This window comes from Oncorhynchus keta, chromosome 34, assembly GCF_023373465.1.
Source record: "Oncorhynchus keta strain PuntledgeMale-10-30-2019 chromosome 34, Oket_V2, whole genome shotgun sequence".
NCBI lineage: Eukaryota > Metazoa > Chordata > Actinopteri > Salmoniformes > Salmonidae > Oncorhynchus > Oncorhynchus keta.
In genome coordinates, this window is record NC_068454.1 from 71,121,743 (window position 1) to 71,137,770 (window position 16,028).

The window sequence follows — 16,028 nt, forward strand, 5'->3', positions numbered from 1 at the left end:
GTAGGTCCCACTCCAGTAATCAGGAAGCTGCTTGCATAGTCACAGCTAGGAGGACCAGGGAGGTGTGTGTGACTAACACAAGAGGACTGACTCACTGGCTCGCTCTACATTGTCTAAAAGTCTGTTCTCTCCTCGCCTCCTCTCCTTCATTGCACTGATTTGAAAGATCTGACCACGTTAAAGCCACATCCTAACGATAAGCTTCCACCATATTGTTTCCACTTAGCAAATCTTTCCTAATCAGTGTAGATGAAGGGGAGAAGAAGAGGGGAGGGCGGTTTGATAAACCATTGAGCCAAAGTGGCAGGTGACGGAGACGGAGAGCGGGGGAGGAATGACAGATAGATCATCTCTTGGTGATGAAGACCACTTATAGCACCACAGCTACAGTTGGAAGTTTACATACACCTTAGACAAATACATTTAAACTCAGTTTTCACAATTCCTGACATTTAATCCTAGTAAAAGAATCCCCTGTCTTAGGTCAGTTAGGATCACCACTTTATTTTAAGACTGTGAAATGTCCGAATAAGAGTAGAGAGAATGATTTATTTCAGCTGTTATTTCTTTCATCACATTCCCAGTTTACATACACTCAATTAGTATTTGGTAGCATTGCCTTTAAATTGTTTAACTTGGGTCAAAGCTTCCCACAATAAGTTCGGTGAATTTTGGCCCATTCCTTCTGACAGAGTTGGTGTAAAAGAGTCAGGTTTCTAGGCCTCCTTGCTCGCACGCTTTTTCAGTTCTGTCCACAAATGTTCTATAGGATTGAGGTCAGGGCGTTGTGGTGTCCACTCCAATACCTTGACTTTGTTGTCCGTAAGCCATTTTGTCACAACTTTGCCATCTATTTTGTGAAGTGCACCAGTCCCTCCTGCAGCAAAGCACACACACAACATGATGCTGCCACCCCCGTGCTTCACAGTTGGGATGGTGTTCTTCGGCTTGCAAGCCTCCCCCTTTTTCCTCCAAACATAATGATGGTCATTATGGCCAAACAGTTCTGTTTTTGTTTCATCAGACCAGAGGACATTTCTCCAAAAAGTGGGATCTTTGTCCCCATGTGCATTTGCAAACCGTAGTCTGGCTTTTTTTATGGCGGTTTTGGAGCAGTGGCTTCTTCCTTGCTGTGTGGCCTTTCAGGTTATGTCGATATAGGACTCGTTTTACTGTGGATATAGATACTTTTGTACCTGTTTCCTCCAGCATCTTCACATGGTCCTTTGCTGTTGTTCTGGGATTGATTTGCACTTTTTGCACCAAAGTACGTACATCTCTAGGAGACAGAAGGCGTCTCCTTCCTGAGTGGTATGACGGCTGCGTAGTCCCATGGTGTTTACTTGCATACTATTGTTTGTACAGATGAACGTGGTACCTTCAGGCATTTGGAAATTGCTCCCAATGATGAACCAGACTTGTGGAGGTCTACAATTTCTTTCTGCAGTTTTGGCTGATTTCTTTTGATTTTCCCATGATGTCAAGCAATGAGGCACTGAGTTTGAAGGTAGGCCTTGAAATACATCCACAGGTACACCTCCAATTGACTCAAATGATCAGAAGCTTCTAAAGCCATAACATAATTTTATAGAATTTTCCAAGCTGTTTAAAGGCACAGTCAACTTGGTGTATGTAAACTTCTGACCCACTGGAATTGTGATACAGTGAATTAGAAGTGAAATAATCTGTCTGTAAACAATTGTTGGAAAAATTACTTGTGTCATGCACAAAGTAGATGTCCTGACTGACTTGCCAAAACTCTAATTCGTTAACAAATTTGTGGAGTGGTTGAAAAACAAGTTTTAATGTCTCCAACCTAAGTGTATGTAAACTTTCAACTTCAACTGTATCTTCCAATGGTGCAACTGCTGTCGGCATCTAAAGATTATCCAATTTGAATAAACGCTTGGATTTCACTTATTACTGATATCTACATAGCGCATTGATGTGAATCACACTGCTGCTCTCTCTTTTAGCTATTTGTGCCTTTTGGATTGTGGTTCTTGTGGATGGCTGTTCACAATCTAAATGTGTATTTGAACCAACGGTTGAATTCAACAAGTTTAAGCTGCCTATAAATCACTGTTTTTGAAATCAGGGGACTGGGTTCTTGCAACAGTTGAATAGTGTGGATCCAAGCCTATGGAATAAAAGCAGGGCTTTTATTGCTCAATCTAATTCATGCTGATTCATGCTGAAAATTAATGCATAGGCCAAATGGACACATGCTCAAACTTGCACACTTTTGATAGAGTTAAAGTGGCAATCTGTTGCTACATCCATTCTTTGATTTATCAATATTTTTTATATCATGGATTTTTGCATCCATAGCTCTGTCTATTAATCGCAGAGTGGTTACATTTCTGTAGGCCCATCCCTCAGATTTTTACCATAACAGAGGCGGGGCACTGTTTTGTTATTGTTTAATCTGTGGATTTGCCCTTTAAACAGCTGCATATTATCAATATATCAAAGTGTCACCAACAAAAAGGTAAACAATAGACCTATAGCAAATGCAGCATATAGCATTCATTTTTCACAGGTAAACAGCACTTTTCAGCAGTGCTCAAAGCATGCCGTTCCATGTAACGCAGCATTTAACTCAAATCAACGAGCCCAATCAGTCCTCCATGACAACAAAATCATAAACAACAGTAGGGCTGGCTAATAAGTCCTTAGTTTGGGGATCATGCTCAGGTAAAACAATTAGGCTAATCTATACTTCCATATTTCAATGTCCTATTCTTGAAGAGTAAGGGGTATAACATTTATTGGAATTACTGGAATTCTGATAACTTTACATTAAAAACCAAAGTATATAATTTAATCACAGTATTATATGTAGTAGAAAGCAATAGGTTAGAAGAAGCCTACATAACCAACCCATAAATAGGGCTGACAACTTCTGGTTAAATTGGAGGCCGCACAATTCAAATAAATAATCATAAAAATGATGAATATTAAACATCTAGGTACATACAACTGTCTTATATTGGTTAAAAGCTTAAATGATTGTTAATCTAACTGCATTGTCCGATTTACAATACGCTTTACAGCGAAAGCATGCCTTGCGATTGTTTGAGGACGGTGCCCCACATCAAAATATTTTTCAACCAGCACAGGATTCATAAAATCACAAATAGCAATGAAATATTCACTTACTTTTTAAAAATCTTCCTCTGATTTGCAATCCAAAGGGTCCCAGCTACAACATGAATGGTTGTTTAGTTAGATAAAATCCTTCTTTATATCCCAAAAGGTCTGTTTAGTTGGCGCCATCGATTTGAGTAATCCACTCGTTCAACAGGAGAGAAAGGAATCCAAAAAGCTACCACTAAACTTTGTTAAAATAAGTCAAAATATGTTTCTATCTAATCCCCAGGTACCCTAAAATGTAATTAAACTATAATATTTAATACGGAAATAAGTATGTTCAATAGGAAAGTAAAATTAGCAGGTGCATGTCCTCCTCGTCGCGCGTGCACAGACTGATTTCCAACTCTGACTCCCAGTACCAAAACTCAAAATTCTTCCTCATTTGGGAAGAAACAAGCCTGAAACCCTGAAACCTGTGAGCTGGAATTGCATATGCCCCATAGCTTTCCATTGTAAGAGCATGGGCTCTCAAAATATAAAAAATTCTGGTTGGTTTTTCTTTGGTTTTTCTCCTACCATATCAATTGTGTTATACTCTAATACATTATCTTTAACATTTCTACAAACGTCAAAGTGTTTTCTATCCAATGGTACCAATTATATGCATATCCTGACTTCTCAGCCTGAGTAACAGGCAGTTTACTTTGGGCATGTCAGTCAGACAGGAAGTGGAGAAAAATAGACCCTAGCCTGAAGAAGTTTGAAATTAAATTTAACATCCATTTATGGCCAGTTATGTAAACTTTAACATTGATTTATCCTGAAATAGATGTCATTTTTGTCTTCTTATAATGCATCTTAAGGGGAAAGTAATCTAAAAGTAACGTAATGTAGTCAGATTACATTACTGAGTTTGGGTAATCCAAAAGTTGTTACTGATTACAATTTTGGACAGGTAACTAGTAACTGTAATGGATTACATTTAGAAAGTAACCTACCCAACCCTGACGGTAACTATACCTCTCATCTCATGGAACAGTAATTCCATTACAGGGAGTAACTCCAGGTCCACAGGTGATGGGTTTGTGTAAAATAAAATATTATTTTAATAATGACAGTTGCCGAGTGGAGAATGTATCTTACAGTCCTAGGAGAGTCTGGGGAACTATTGGTCGCCCTATCCCCTGAGTTAGCTGTCTTGCTGAGTGGTTTTTATTACAGGTTTCCCCCACCCTGGCGACCATTGACTGTAAGGCTGGTGCCACAGCTGGAATCAGCAGGGCACGAGGATTGGGACAAGACCTGGAAAGGCAACACCCGTAGGTAATAGACCTGGAGCAGGGGTAAACTAGGCTAGCGCACTAATCACAAGGGAGAGGTGTGAGTCGAGCTTGACAGCCTCCACAATAACCGTCAGCACCACTGCAAATCCCCATTACAGTACCATGGGAAATGATCTCTAATCTTGTGCATAGTTAGCAGGACAGTGTCTTATAAACATATGGTAAACATGTTTTATTAAGGTACCAGTATGTTAACCAACCTACCACACATCAATACCACTGCAAAATTGCAAGACTACTACTCTCTTTAGTATATATTGACTTGTTTAATAGCTAAATAACAGCATGGTAGACTACATGGTTCTTGTGTAACCTTATAAGTTTACCTCATAATACCGGTATAACAGCGCCATCTTGTGGAACGTACATAGCCATGCGTGACACAGTCGGGACTCTTTGAACAGTTGATTTTATTAATGAAAGTGAGCATAATAATAATCATAATAATAATAATCATAGTAATAATACAAACACTTTGTTTGTTGTTTGTGTGCTATCAAAGGACTCTTCCTTATCTCAACTACATCATATCCTTGTGGTAATACTATAGACTATAAGATATCTGGATGAGAATCAGACATTCACAGCATGAAGAGAATAGGGAGGCAGAAAATAAACCATATCAAACCGTACACATGGAATTTATATACATACAAACTTGTGCAATATTGCATTAGATCAGACATATTCTAACACAGTAATGTATGTAATGATGACAGAGATGATTTGCATTTCTGACATGGAAGTAAGTGCAGGGCTGTGTTAGAACAGTTAGTATATAATATATACAGATGGGGAAGAGAATTTATACAATCTATTCCTTACGCCTCTGTCTATATCTTGCTTGAAAGCACGCCCGTGCACACCCGTCCATCCCCCCCACACACACATTCACTCACTCACTCACAAGTTCCATTGGAAGCCATTCTAGGCTGTCAGTGCGATGTACCATTAAAATCCTTCCCCAGTGCTCTTCCTGTCCTCTCATTTGATGGCCTGCCAGATGATGATAGCCAGGACGGTGACCACCAGAGACACCACCATGGCCAGCATACACATCCTCTTACGGGACTTCCTCTACAGGGGGAGGGAGCACAAACAGGCCGTGATTTGTGACTGGAAATAATAATTTGTTCTTAACTGACTCGTCTGGTTAAATGAATGACGCTGATCATCAACAGAGTGTTCGGACTTATCTACATATCAAACACAGCCCATGTTGTGATGGTGTTGATACCTGGTAGTAGGGCTGACACAATCGTTGTATAATTGTGTAAACGACAAGTATGGACAATAACCAAAACTATTGTCAGAATGGTCTTAATACGTTTTAGGAGGGGGGGATTAAACTTTATTTTCATGTATAAATAGTTTACCCAATAGCAGTTTTCCATTATTACATGAAGAGGGTAAAGTTATTTTACAAGCAGAATGGCACGTTTGGGAGGAAAAGCTTCCTTTCCAAAAGTTCCAAATGGTCAAAACCATTAGTTTTTGAGACAAGCGTGTCATGACGTTGGCTTGATGGGGGAGTTTTATAACCCCCCCCCCCCCATTTCTCTCTCTCTACTCTATAGAGTTGACTCTTGAAAAAGCCCTTTGTTAACTTTGAGATTCTGGGCACATCTAAAAGGAGGGAAACGGAACCATATTTCGGTAATCCAACCAGTTGAATATATGCGTTGGGACTTAATGAATATGATGTCAGTTCAGTTTGCGTCTGAGGCATGATTACTGATGACAGGATGACATAAACTGTATCTTGGAAAGTCGACACATTCTAGTTATCAGATTCACATGGAATTGTTGAGCAATTTAAATGTTTAAATATGAAACTATTTGTGAAAAGATTCTATGTAATTTTAGCTTCTTAAATGAGAGAACGGTTTATCATCGAGAAACTATGCTCAACTCAGTGGCCCCGCCCATGTGAACAGACACTGGTTGTAAACTACGAAACACGGCCCTCTCTCCCAATCCTATATAAGCCCCTTTACGAAAATGTAACTTCCTGTTCCAAGGACGTGCGGACTGGGAGTCCCCACGTTAAAAGGACAAAGACCACCTACACAACAAAGCCAACATCAGCAAGAACCTAACGCAATTGGCATCGAATTTCAATGTGAAGGTGACGACCTACATGCCGGAAGGATGAATTTCGACTATACCAGCCAGAATATAGCATGAGCTTAAAGTATGACCACTTGGTGTGAACTTTGAACTCTTATTCACTAAAGAAGTGCTACCCCCTCCGCCCGCTAAACGGGGGCTAGGAGAGGACGGACAGAGTATCCATTCTACCACGCTCCAGTTCACCACTAGACAGTCTTCAGAGGACCAGAGAAGGGACGTTTTCCTTCATTTGTAATCAATGTATGATACATTATGTGTATATGTAATTCTGTGTGATTATTTAGGTATTTAGTAAATAAATGATTAAAGCAAATTTTGTATTGCTGATTCAACTAGTTAGGCAGGGTTTGTGAAGATAACCAATAATTTATAACTTTCAGATGAGACTGAAATAAGGTGACGATTAAATATTGACTGTTACTGATGTAAAAGATTACTAGGTCTTTAAGAGTTTATTCAGAAGGTAACAGCTCTATAAACATTATATTGTGGTGCCCCTACATTCTAGTTAATTATCTACCTGATTAGCTTAATCAGGTAATGTTAATTACAGAAAAAATATTTTATAGAATAGCATGTCAAATCACTTACTCCGGCATAGCCAAAGACACGACAGGGGTATCACCAAAGCTGTGTTGTATTCATTAGGAATAAAAACAACATTAGGTATATTCTCCATTAGTCAGCACCTCTACACTAAAAAATGTTCTCTGGGTGTGCGCCAGCTCATGCTTTTTATTAGACTAGTATTCATTAGGTATGCTATAGCTAATTTTCAAAGATGCATTATAAGCTCAAACATTTTTCAACAAAAAATTACAATTATGACAATAATGGTGGTCATTCCATGATTGTCACAGCCCTACCTGGTAGTAGGCGGCCCTTTGGAGCTGTCCGGTCCCTCTGTCTACATGGACCTCTGCACTCTCCACGTTAGCCTCAATGCTGTCTGTGAAACAGAGAGGAGAGGTGACACAGTGAAGGACAGGGTCACAGGAGCCAGGACTGATACAGTATCAGATGGAATTCTAAACCATCACAGACAGCAACCTTCTGAACCAGCATGATATCAAACCAGAGAGGGAGAAAATCCATTTCACGTGTACTAACCGATCATCTCTCCCTGGTCGTGGATCATCACAGCCAGGTCCTTAAAGATCTGGTTTACATCCATGATGTCAGACTGGACGGAGAGGAGAAGGAGAATATCACCACCAGGGTTAGTTAGGCTGATGTCCAAATCGAACCCTACCCCCTACCCCCTACCCCAGTCCTGTCAGATTTACAGGAGTGGCTATACTCGGGAATAGGGCTATAGGAGGACAGGCTATAGGAGGACAGGCTCTGTGTAATGGCTGGAATGGAATAAATGGAACGGTATCAAACATGTGGTTTCCATATGTTTGACGTGTTTGATACTGTTCCATTTATTCCATTCCAGCCATTACACAGAGCCTGTCCTCCTATAGGTCCTCCCACCAGCCTCCACTGACTTTCACAGAGTTTGGGCAAAGGGTCGATTTGGAGTTCAACAATATGCCAAGTGACTAAAATGTAAATATAGTGTAGCTTTGTGATTCCTGTATGGAATGTGAGTGGAGCTGGTAGCTGGGTGAGTACCTCTAGCTGCCTGATGTTGGTCTCCCTCTCCTTGATGACCTCCAGGTCCTCCTCTGTGACCTCTGGCTCCTCCAGCTGCTGGGTCTGACTCTGATTCCAGTCATCATCATCTCTACACACACACACACCAAACACACACACAAACGGGCACAGACACACACAAACACACGCCTTTGTTACAACTTAACATTTTTATTCGAACAGTATATTTGATAGGATTCTACCTCCACTGTGTACCTACTTTTCAAATGTAACAAGTTGTTCATCGACGTTCCCCTCATCTTCCTGCTGAAATAAAAACAAACCCATCATTGAAACACTCATTCACATTGCATTACACTAATAAGTCTGTAATATGACAATGCATTTCTAATAACACTATTGGTGAGTGACTATGACAGATGGCTAATTCTAGGCCTATGAGAAAGCAGGGTGTTTACCGTGAGGCGGGACCCGGCCCGGGCCCTGGCCACTGATTCCCTCTCCTTCTCAGCCGCCCGTCGCTGGACTGCCTGGAAGTTGTTGAGCGCTGCAGAGAAGTCATTCATCAGTCGGTCCTTCTGGATCTTCTGCTGTCTCTGGAAGGATCAATCACACAATACAGTAAAGTAGATTAGAGTAGAGTAGAGTACAGAAAAGTAGAGCAGAGTACAGTAAAATAGAATAGAGTAGAGCAGAGCAGAATAGAATAGATACAGTAGGATATACTGTATAGTGAGATGTCCTCGCCAGAGTTAGATATGATTTACACATTTGGGTTGTTAGATAAGATGATATACTGTATCAGGAAACAGAACACAAGAATGTCGACATACAGTTAGTTAAAATGTTAGTATTAGTAGGACTTTGCTGTAGCCTGGTCCCAGATATGCTTATACAAACAGATCTGGGACCAGTTCATAGATGTGGAATTCTTCCAAAGAACTATACAAAAATATACAGTATCTATGCATATAACTTCCACTCACCTGTTCAGAGGGAGGGAGAGGCAGGGAGCCCAGATCTTTCAGGTGTCTGTTGGTCTCTTTGGCCAGCTGGTTGGTGTAGTGCTGTACCTGTTGGCTGTGAGTAGCAAACACACAAACACGCATACATACAGTTGAAGTCGGAAGTTTACATACACCTTAGCCAAATACATTTGAACTCAGTTTTTTTTTTTTTTTTAACAATTCCTGACATTTAATCTGAGTAAAAAGTCCCGGTCATAGGTCAGTTAGGATCACCACTTTATTTAAAAAATGTGAAATGTCAGAATAATAGTAGAGGGAATGATTTATTTCAGCTTTAATTTATTTCATTACATTCCCAGTGGGTCAGAAGTTTACATACACTCAATTAGTATTTGGTAGCAATGCCTTAAAATTGTTTAACTTGGGTCAAACATTTCGGGTAGCCTTCACAAGCTTCCCACAATAAGTTGGGTGGATTTTGGCCCATTCCTCCTGACAGAGCTGGTGTAACAGAGTCAGGTTTGTAGGCCTCCTTGCTCAGCACACGCCTTTTCAGTTCTGCCCACACATTTTCTATAGGATTGAGGTCAGGGCTTTGTGATGGCCACTCCAATACCTTGACTTTGTTGTCCTTAAGCCATTTTGCCACAACTTTCGGAGTATGCTTGGGGTCTGTAACGATCTGGGTGTCGTGGGTGTGAAGTCAGGTGCAGGAAACAGAGAGTTCAAGGTAGTGCTCTTTAATGCTCACACGGCGAACATAGGCCACCCCACGAAACACTGGGCGCTAAAAAACAAATGCCCCAAACACAGAGACTAAAACAGTCCAGCAAAAACCCACGAACAGGAACAAACACGTTTGACTCCAACATAAACAAATGTTACACAAACAATCATGCACAAAGAAACAGGCGGGCCGGCTGACTAATAAAGCCCAACTTATCACCACAATGCATAACAGGTGTAACCAATAAAAACAGACGGGGGGGAATCAGTGGCAGCTAGTAGGTCGGCAACGACGACGACCGCCGAGCGCCACCCGAACAGGAAGGGGAAAGCCACCTTCGGTAGGAGTCGTGACAGGGTCATTGTCCATTTGGAAGACCCATTTGCGACCAAGCTTTAACTTCCTGACTGATGTCTTGAGATGATGCTTCAATATATCCACATTATTTTCCTCTTCCCTCATGATGCCATCTATTTTGTGAAGTGTACCAGTCCCTCCTGCAGAAAACCACCCCCACAAAATGATGCTGCCACCCCCGTGCCTCACGGTTGGGACGGTGTTCTTCGGCTTGCAAGCCACTCCCTTTTTCCTCTAAACATAACGATGGCCATTATTGCCAAACAGTTCTATTTTTGTTTCATCAGACCAGAGGACATTTCTCCAAAAAGTGGGATCTTTGTCTCCACGTGCAGTTGCAAATCGTAGTTTAGCTTTTTTATGGCGGTTTTGGAGCAGTGGCTTCTTCCTTGCTGAGCAGCCTTTCAGGTTATGTTGAAATAGGACTCGTTTTACTGTGGATATAGATACTTCTCTACCTGTTTCAACCAGCGTCTTCACAAGGTCCTTTGCTGTTGTTCTGGGATCGATTTGCACGTTTCGCACCAAAGTACATTCATCTCTAGGAGACAGAACACGTCTCCTTCCTGAGCGGTATGACAGCTGTGTGGTCCAATGGTGTTTATACTTGCGTGCTATTGTCTGTACAGATAAACGTGGTACCTTCAGGCGTTTGGAAATTGCTCCCAAGGATGAACCAGACTTGTTGAGGTCTAAAAAAAAAATTCTGAGGTCTTGGCTGATTTTTAATATTTTTCCCGTGATGTCAAGCAAAGAGGCAGAGTTTGAAGGTAGTCCTTGAAATACATCTTAAAGAGATGGGGTTTCAGGTGTCTCCGGAAGGATGTGATTGACTCCGCTGTCCTGGCGTCGTGAGGGAGTTTGTTCCACCATTGGGGGGCCAGAGCAGCGAATAGTTTTGACTGGGCTGAGCGGGAACTGTACTTCCTCAGTGGTAGGGAGGCGAGCAGGCCAGAGGTGGATGAACGCAGTGCCCTTGTTTGGGTGTAGGCTCTGATCAGGCCCTACACCCAAACAAGGGCACTGCGTTCATCCACCTCTGGCCTGCTCGCCTCCCTACCACTGAGGAAGTACAGTTCCCGCTCAGCCCAGTCAAAACTGTTCGCTGCTCTGGCCCCCAATGGTGGAACAAACTCCCTCACGACGCCAGGACAGCGGAGTCAATCACCACCTTCCGGAGACACCTGAAACCCCACCTCTTTAAGGAATACCTAGGATAGGATAAGTAATCCTTCTCACCCCCCCCCCCTAAAAGATTTAGATGCACTATTGTAAAGTGGCTGTTCCACTGGATGTCATAAGGTGAATGCACCAATTTGTAAGTCGCTCTGGATAAGAGCGTCTGCTAAATGACTTAAATGTAATGTAAATGTACATCGACAGGTACACCTCCAATTGACTCAAATGATGTCAATTGGCTTATCAGAAGCTTCTAAAGCCATGACATCATTTTATGGAATGAGTCAACTTAGTGTATGTAAACTTCTGACCCACTGGAATTGTGATACAGTGAATTATAAGCGAAATAATCTGTCTGTAAACAATTGTTGGAAAAATTTATTGTGTCATGCACAAAGTAGATGTCCTAACCGACTTGCCAAAACTATAGTTTGTTAACATGCAATTTGTGGAGTGGTTGAAAAAGAGTTTTAATAACTCCAACCTAAGTGTATGTAAACTTCCGACTTCAACTGTATATATTTCATTAGTGATGCTCTTGCTGTCCCCATCAGTGGTGGAAAAGACTAACTGTAGGAGTAGTCAGCAGTAGTGTCAGTAGTACTCACAGTCTGTCCTGCAGCTCTGGGGTCTCTTGCTGTCCCCATCAGTGGTGGAAAAGACTAACTGTAGGAGTAGTCAGCAGTAGTGTCAGTAGTACTCACAGTCTGTCCTGCAGCTCTGGGGTCTCTTGCTGTCCCCATCAGTGGTGGAAAAGACTAACTGTAGGAGTAGTCAGCAGTAGTGTCAGTAGTACTCACAGTCTGTCCTGCAGCTCTGGGGTCTCTTGCTGTCCCCATCAGTGGTGGAAAAGACTAACTGTAGGAGTAGTCAGCAGTAGTGTCAGTAGTACTCACAGTCTGTCCTGCAGCTCTGGGGTCTCTTGCTGTCCCCATCAGTGGTGGAAAAGACTAACTGTAGGAGTAGTCAGCAGTAGTGTCAGTAGTACTCACAGTCTGTCCTGCAGCTCTGGGGTCTCTTGCTGTCCCCATCAGTGGTGGAAAAGACTAACTGTAGGAGTAGTCAGCAGTAGTGTCAGTAGTACTCACAGTCTGTCCTGCAGCTCTGGGGTCTCTTGCTGTCCCCATCAGTGGTGGAAAAGACTAACTGTAGGAGTAGTCAGCAGTAGTGTCAGTAGTACTCACAGTCTGTCCTGCAGCTCTGGGGTCTCTTGCTGTCCCCATCAGTGGTAGAAAAGACTAACTGTAGGAGTAGTCAGCAGTAGTGTCAGTAGTACTCACAGTCTGTCCTGCAGCTCTGGGGTCTCTTGCTGTTCCCATCAGTGGTGGAAAAGACTAACTGTAGGAGTAGTCAGCAGTAGTGTCAGTAGTACTCACAGTCTGTCCTGCAGCTCTGGGGTCTCTTGCTGTCCCCATCAGTGGTGGAAAAGACTAACTGTAGGAGTAGTCAGCAGTAGTGTCAGTAGTACTCACAGTCTGTCCTGCAGCTCTGGGGTCTCTTGCTGTTCCCATCAGTGGTGGAAAAGACTAACTGTAGGAGTAGTCAGCAGTAGTGTCAGTAGTACTCACAGTCTGTCCTGCAGCTCTGGGGTCTCTTGCTGTCCCCATCAGTGGTAGAAAAGACTAACTGTAGGAGTAGTCAGCAGTAGTGTCAGTAGTACTCACAGTCTGTCCTGCAGCTCTGGGGTCTCTTGCTGTCCCCATCAGTGGTGGAAAAGACTAACTGTAGGAGTAGTCAGCAGTAGTGTCAGTAGTACTCACAGTCTGTCCTGCAGCTCTGGGGTCTCTTGCTGTTCCCATCAGTGGTGGAAAAGACTAACTGTAGGAGTAGTCAGCAGTAGTGTCAGTAGTACTCACAGTCTGTCCTGCAGCTCTGGGGTCTCTTGCTGTCCCCATCAGTGGTAGAAAAGACTAACTGTAGGAGTAGTCAGCAGTAGTGTCAGTAGTACTCACAGTCTGTCCTGCAGCTCTGGGGTCTCTTGCTGTCCCCATCAGTGGTGGAAAAGACTAACTGTAGGAGTAGTCAGCAGTAGTGTCAGTAGTACTCACAGTCTGTCCTGCAGCTCTGGGGTCTCTTGCTGTCCCCATCAGTGGTGGAAAAGACTAACTGTAGGAGTAGTCAGCAGTAGTGTCAGTAGTACTCACAGTCTGTCCTGCAGCTCTGGGGTCTCTTGCCTCGTCCCCATCTGGTACAGCATGTTTTTGATCTGCCCAGCTGTATAGCAAAACAAACACTGTGAAGTGAGCTGAACTAAGAGAAGGGGGAACTGAGAACGCAGGATAGAACAACACTTCTCTCTCTTTATCCCTCTTTCTCTCTCTCGCTCTAAATAGAGCACTATATACTGTAGGCATACTCAGGCTATTATTGTCTCTGAAGGTCCTCTTCTTGACTTCAGACATCTCTCTCTGCCTCATACTAGTTCATTTCAGAGAGGAGATCAGAAGTAGGTGGAAGACACAAATAGACCCAAAACATCAAGCCTCCTAGACTTATTTGTGATAGTAAATTGTCCAAAGTGTGAGTGTCTGATGTTAGGGTAGGTTATAGAATAGAATGTGCCTACTTTAATATACCATATAGGGAAATGTGCATTGCAACAAGGTGTCGCTTGCAGCAGTAGAACACTGGGTTCTGTCACTGTCTTGTTCATTTCACCACTCACTGTTCTGTGTGATTTTCTGGATGTTGACACTGCATGTCTGGGTGAGGTTGCTGAAGTCTCGCGGCTGCGAGTGGTAGCTGTCTGTTCTCCCGTATGACATCCTTGCTCCTGGTGTCTGTCACACTCCGTAGTGGGAACTGAATTGTTGGACACACCTGTCATACAGTCACATATAGCAGCCTTCAAATAATCAAACAAGCACCATTATCAGAGTACATATAATATCATCACTTGAAGCTACATAAGAGTAAGGCTTGAAAGGAAAAATAGTTGTGGTTTATCCTCCATCCGACCACATGGGTGGGCTATAATATATCGACAACTTACAGTGCACATTGCCGCATAGGCTAGGCCACATTTCGTCATGAACGCAGGTTGTTTACAATCGGAGCGAAGGTTCGGCAGGCACCCGAGCCGACTGTAGGCTGGCTATCCATGTGCACATAACAAAAATACCAGTCTATTTTGCGCTCTATTTCATTATAATGGCCCAGATAACAGTAGTTTACTGTTGCAAAAAAATATCCCAGAAATTGTATTCAGCGGATCAACCATGACCAAGATATGAGGTCACGTTGCTATCATGTTAACTGATTATTAATTAGACAATTCTGTGAGCTGCTCATTTCATGATTGTAGGCTATAGTATAGCCCAATTGAACATGAATGACTATTTAAGAATTAGCCTCGGTCTAACACTATTATTCAACCATAACATCTGAAATCTCGGCAAAAAAAATATAAAGTGACAGCGACAAGCCGGAATAACATTCAACATGTTTTATAGAGAGCCCTCAGTCAGTCTGACATGCTCATATAGGCTATTGGGTTCAATGGGTTGTATAGCCTATAGGCCACTAGCATAATTAAAAGGCGGAAGACAAGCAATTCAAATTAATTAAGAAAACAGCTACACTTTGCATTGGGTTAGAAACAATTGTAACCAGTTCCATATTATGTGTTGAACGCGGTAGATACAACGAAGCCTATCCAATTGAATCACTGACAGTTAGGGGCACTGGCAGTCGCAACGTAGCCTACTTTCTGGGTGGTTTTTACCAGTGTAGACAATCAATATAAATATGTTTTCTACTTACATCTGTAAAATGGTTAATAAAATATTATGATAAAACCCTTACTTTCAATGGGATTGCAGTATAACGCGTCGTTTCCAGTTTATGTCTCTGTGTTATGAGATTTCTTTAAGACCGAGCCCATAATGTGACGTCACAGTATTTCAGCGTGCGCATGTCATTGTGTCAAAGTCGCTACTCTACTCATATTCTGAGTCAGCAGACAAAAACTCGTCAACTGAAACAACATACTAGATCTGTACTACATAAGTAAAATAGCCACTTCGGGTCAAGTGTATCCCGATAGAAAAGTAACTAATTTTATGAATTCGGATTTGTTTATGTTAGGTTATAGACTACTTTCTCTGTTGATGACAGATTCGTATCTCTGATATGAGCGTTGGGATATGATTGGAGTGCAACTCAATCTGCAGGTTCATTATTATCAAGCCACTATGAGCAACATCCGTCAGTCAGTCCTAAAATCTAGGTCAACATAACTAACGATAGAATAACTAAGCCTTTTGGTTTAATAGAGACCAGCAGTAGTAGGCTGCCCTGTGCCTGTCCCATGACTTTCACACTGCTTCTTATAATGGATCCCAAAGGCTGCTGCACTGAGCTGCACTCACATGACCAGCCGGTGTCAGGCCCATTAGTAGGACATGAACAGATTGAGTGGGTAAAATGTTGCAACATGGTCTCAGAGCATTTCGTATTATTCTGTATGTAAATCCGTGACATTCCATTTAGTCAAAATGCAAGCTGAGATCTACCACTGACTTTTTAAATCATGACTTAAAAAACATAAGCCTATGCAACATTAACCAATTAAAAACAGTACTGTAGCAATGAGGTTTGTGCAGTAGGCTATAGGCCCAATAC

The 16,028-nt window shown here is 42.2% G+C and overlaps 1 protein-coding gene across 4 annotated transcripts; it reads right to left on the bottom strand.

The window, feature by feature from the left end:
• Positions 1-4,833: 4,833 nt before the first annotated feature.
• Positions 4,834-15,363, bottom strand: stx12l (syntaxin 12, like). 4 transcript variants are annotated; one of them, XM_035751416.2, is made up of 10 exons: positions 15,210-15,363; positions 14,071-14,207; positions 13,550-13,619; positions 9,161-9,254; positions 8,633-8,770; positions 8,434-8,480; positions 8,193-8,304; positions 7,683-7,755; positions 7,439-7,521; positions 4,834-5,516 (listed from the first exon to the last, which is right to left on the bottom strand). In XM_035751416.2, the coding sequence occupies exons 2-10, from the start codon at positions 14,168-14,170 to the stop codon at positions 5,424-5,426; spliced, it is 810 nt and encodes a 269-aa protein (XP_035607309.1). In that variant the 5' UTR covers positions 14,171-14,207; positions 15,210-15,363; the 3' UTR covers positions 4,834-5,423. The 4 variants fall into 4 exon arrangements, with proteins under 4 accessions (XP_035607309.1, XP_035607310.1, XP_035607308.1 ...); XM_035751417.2 differs by having other exon boundaries at positions 8,434-8,477; positions 14,071-14,225; positions 15,210-15,361; XM_035751415.2 differs by having other exon boundaries at positions 14,071-14,225; positions 15,210-15,361.
• Positions 15,364-16,028: the final 665 nt, after the last annotated feature.

What these genes read in the sequence shown, in the direction of transcription:
- stx12l (XM_035751416.2), bottom strand. Translation starts at nt 14,170, where the DNA reads ATGTCATACGGGAGAACAGACAGCTACCACTCGCAGCCGCGAGACTTC. An exon ending in GGGCCGGGTCCCGCCTCACG is followed by an intron (nt 8,481 to 8,632) that starts GTAAACACCCTG and finishes TTTTTATTTCAG; the next exon opens with CAGGAAGATGAGGGGAACGT. An exon ending in CGACCAGGGAGAGATGATCG is followed by an intron (nt 7,522 to 7,682) that starts GTTAGTACACGT and finishes TCTGTTTCACAG; the next exon opens with ACAGCATTGAGGCTAACGTG.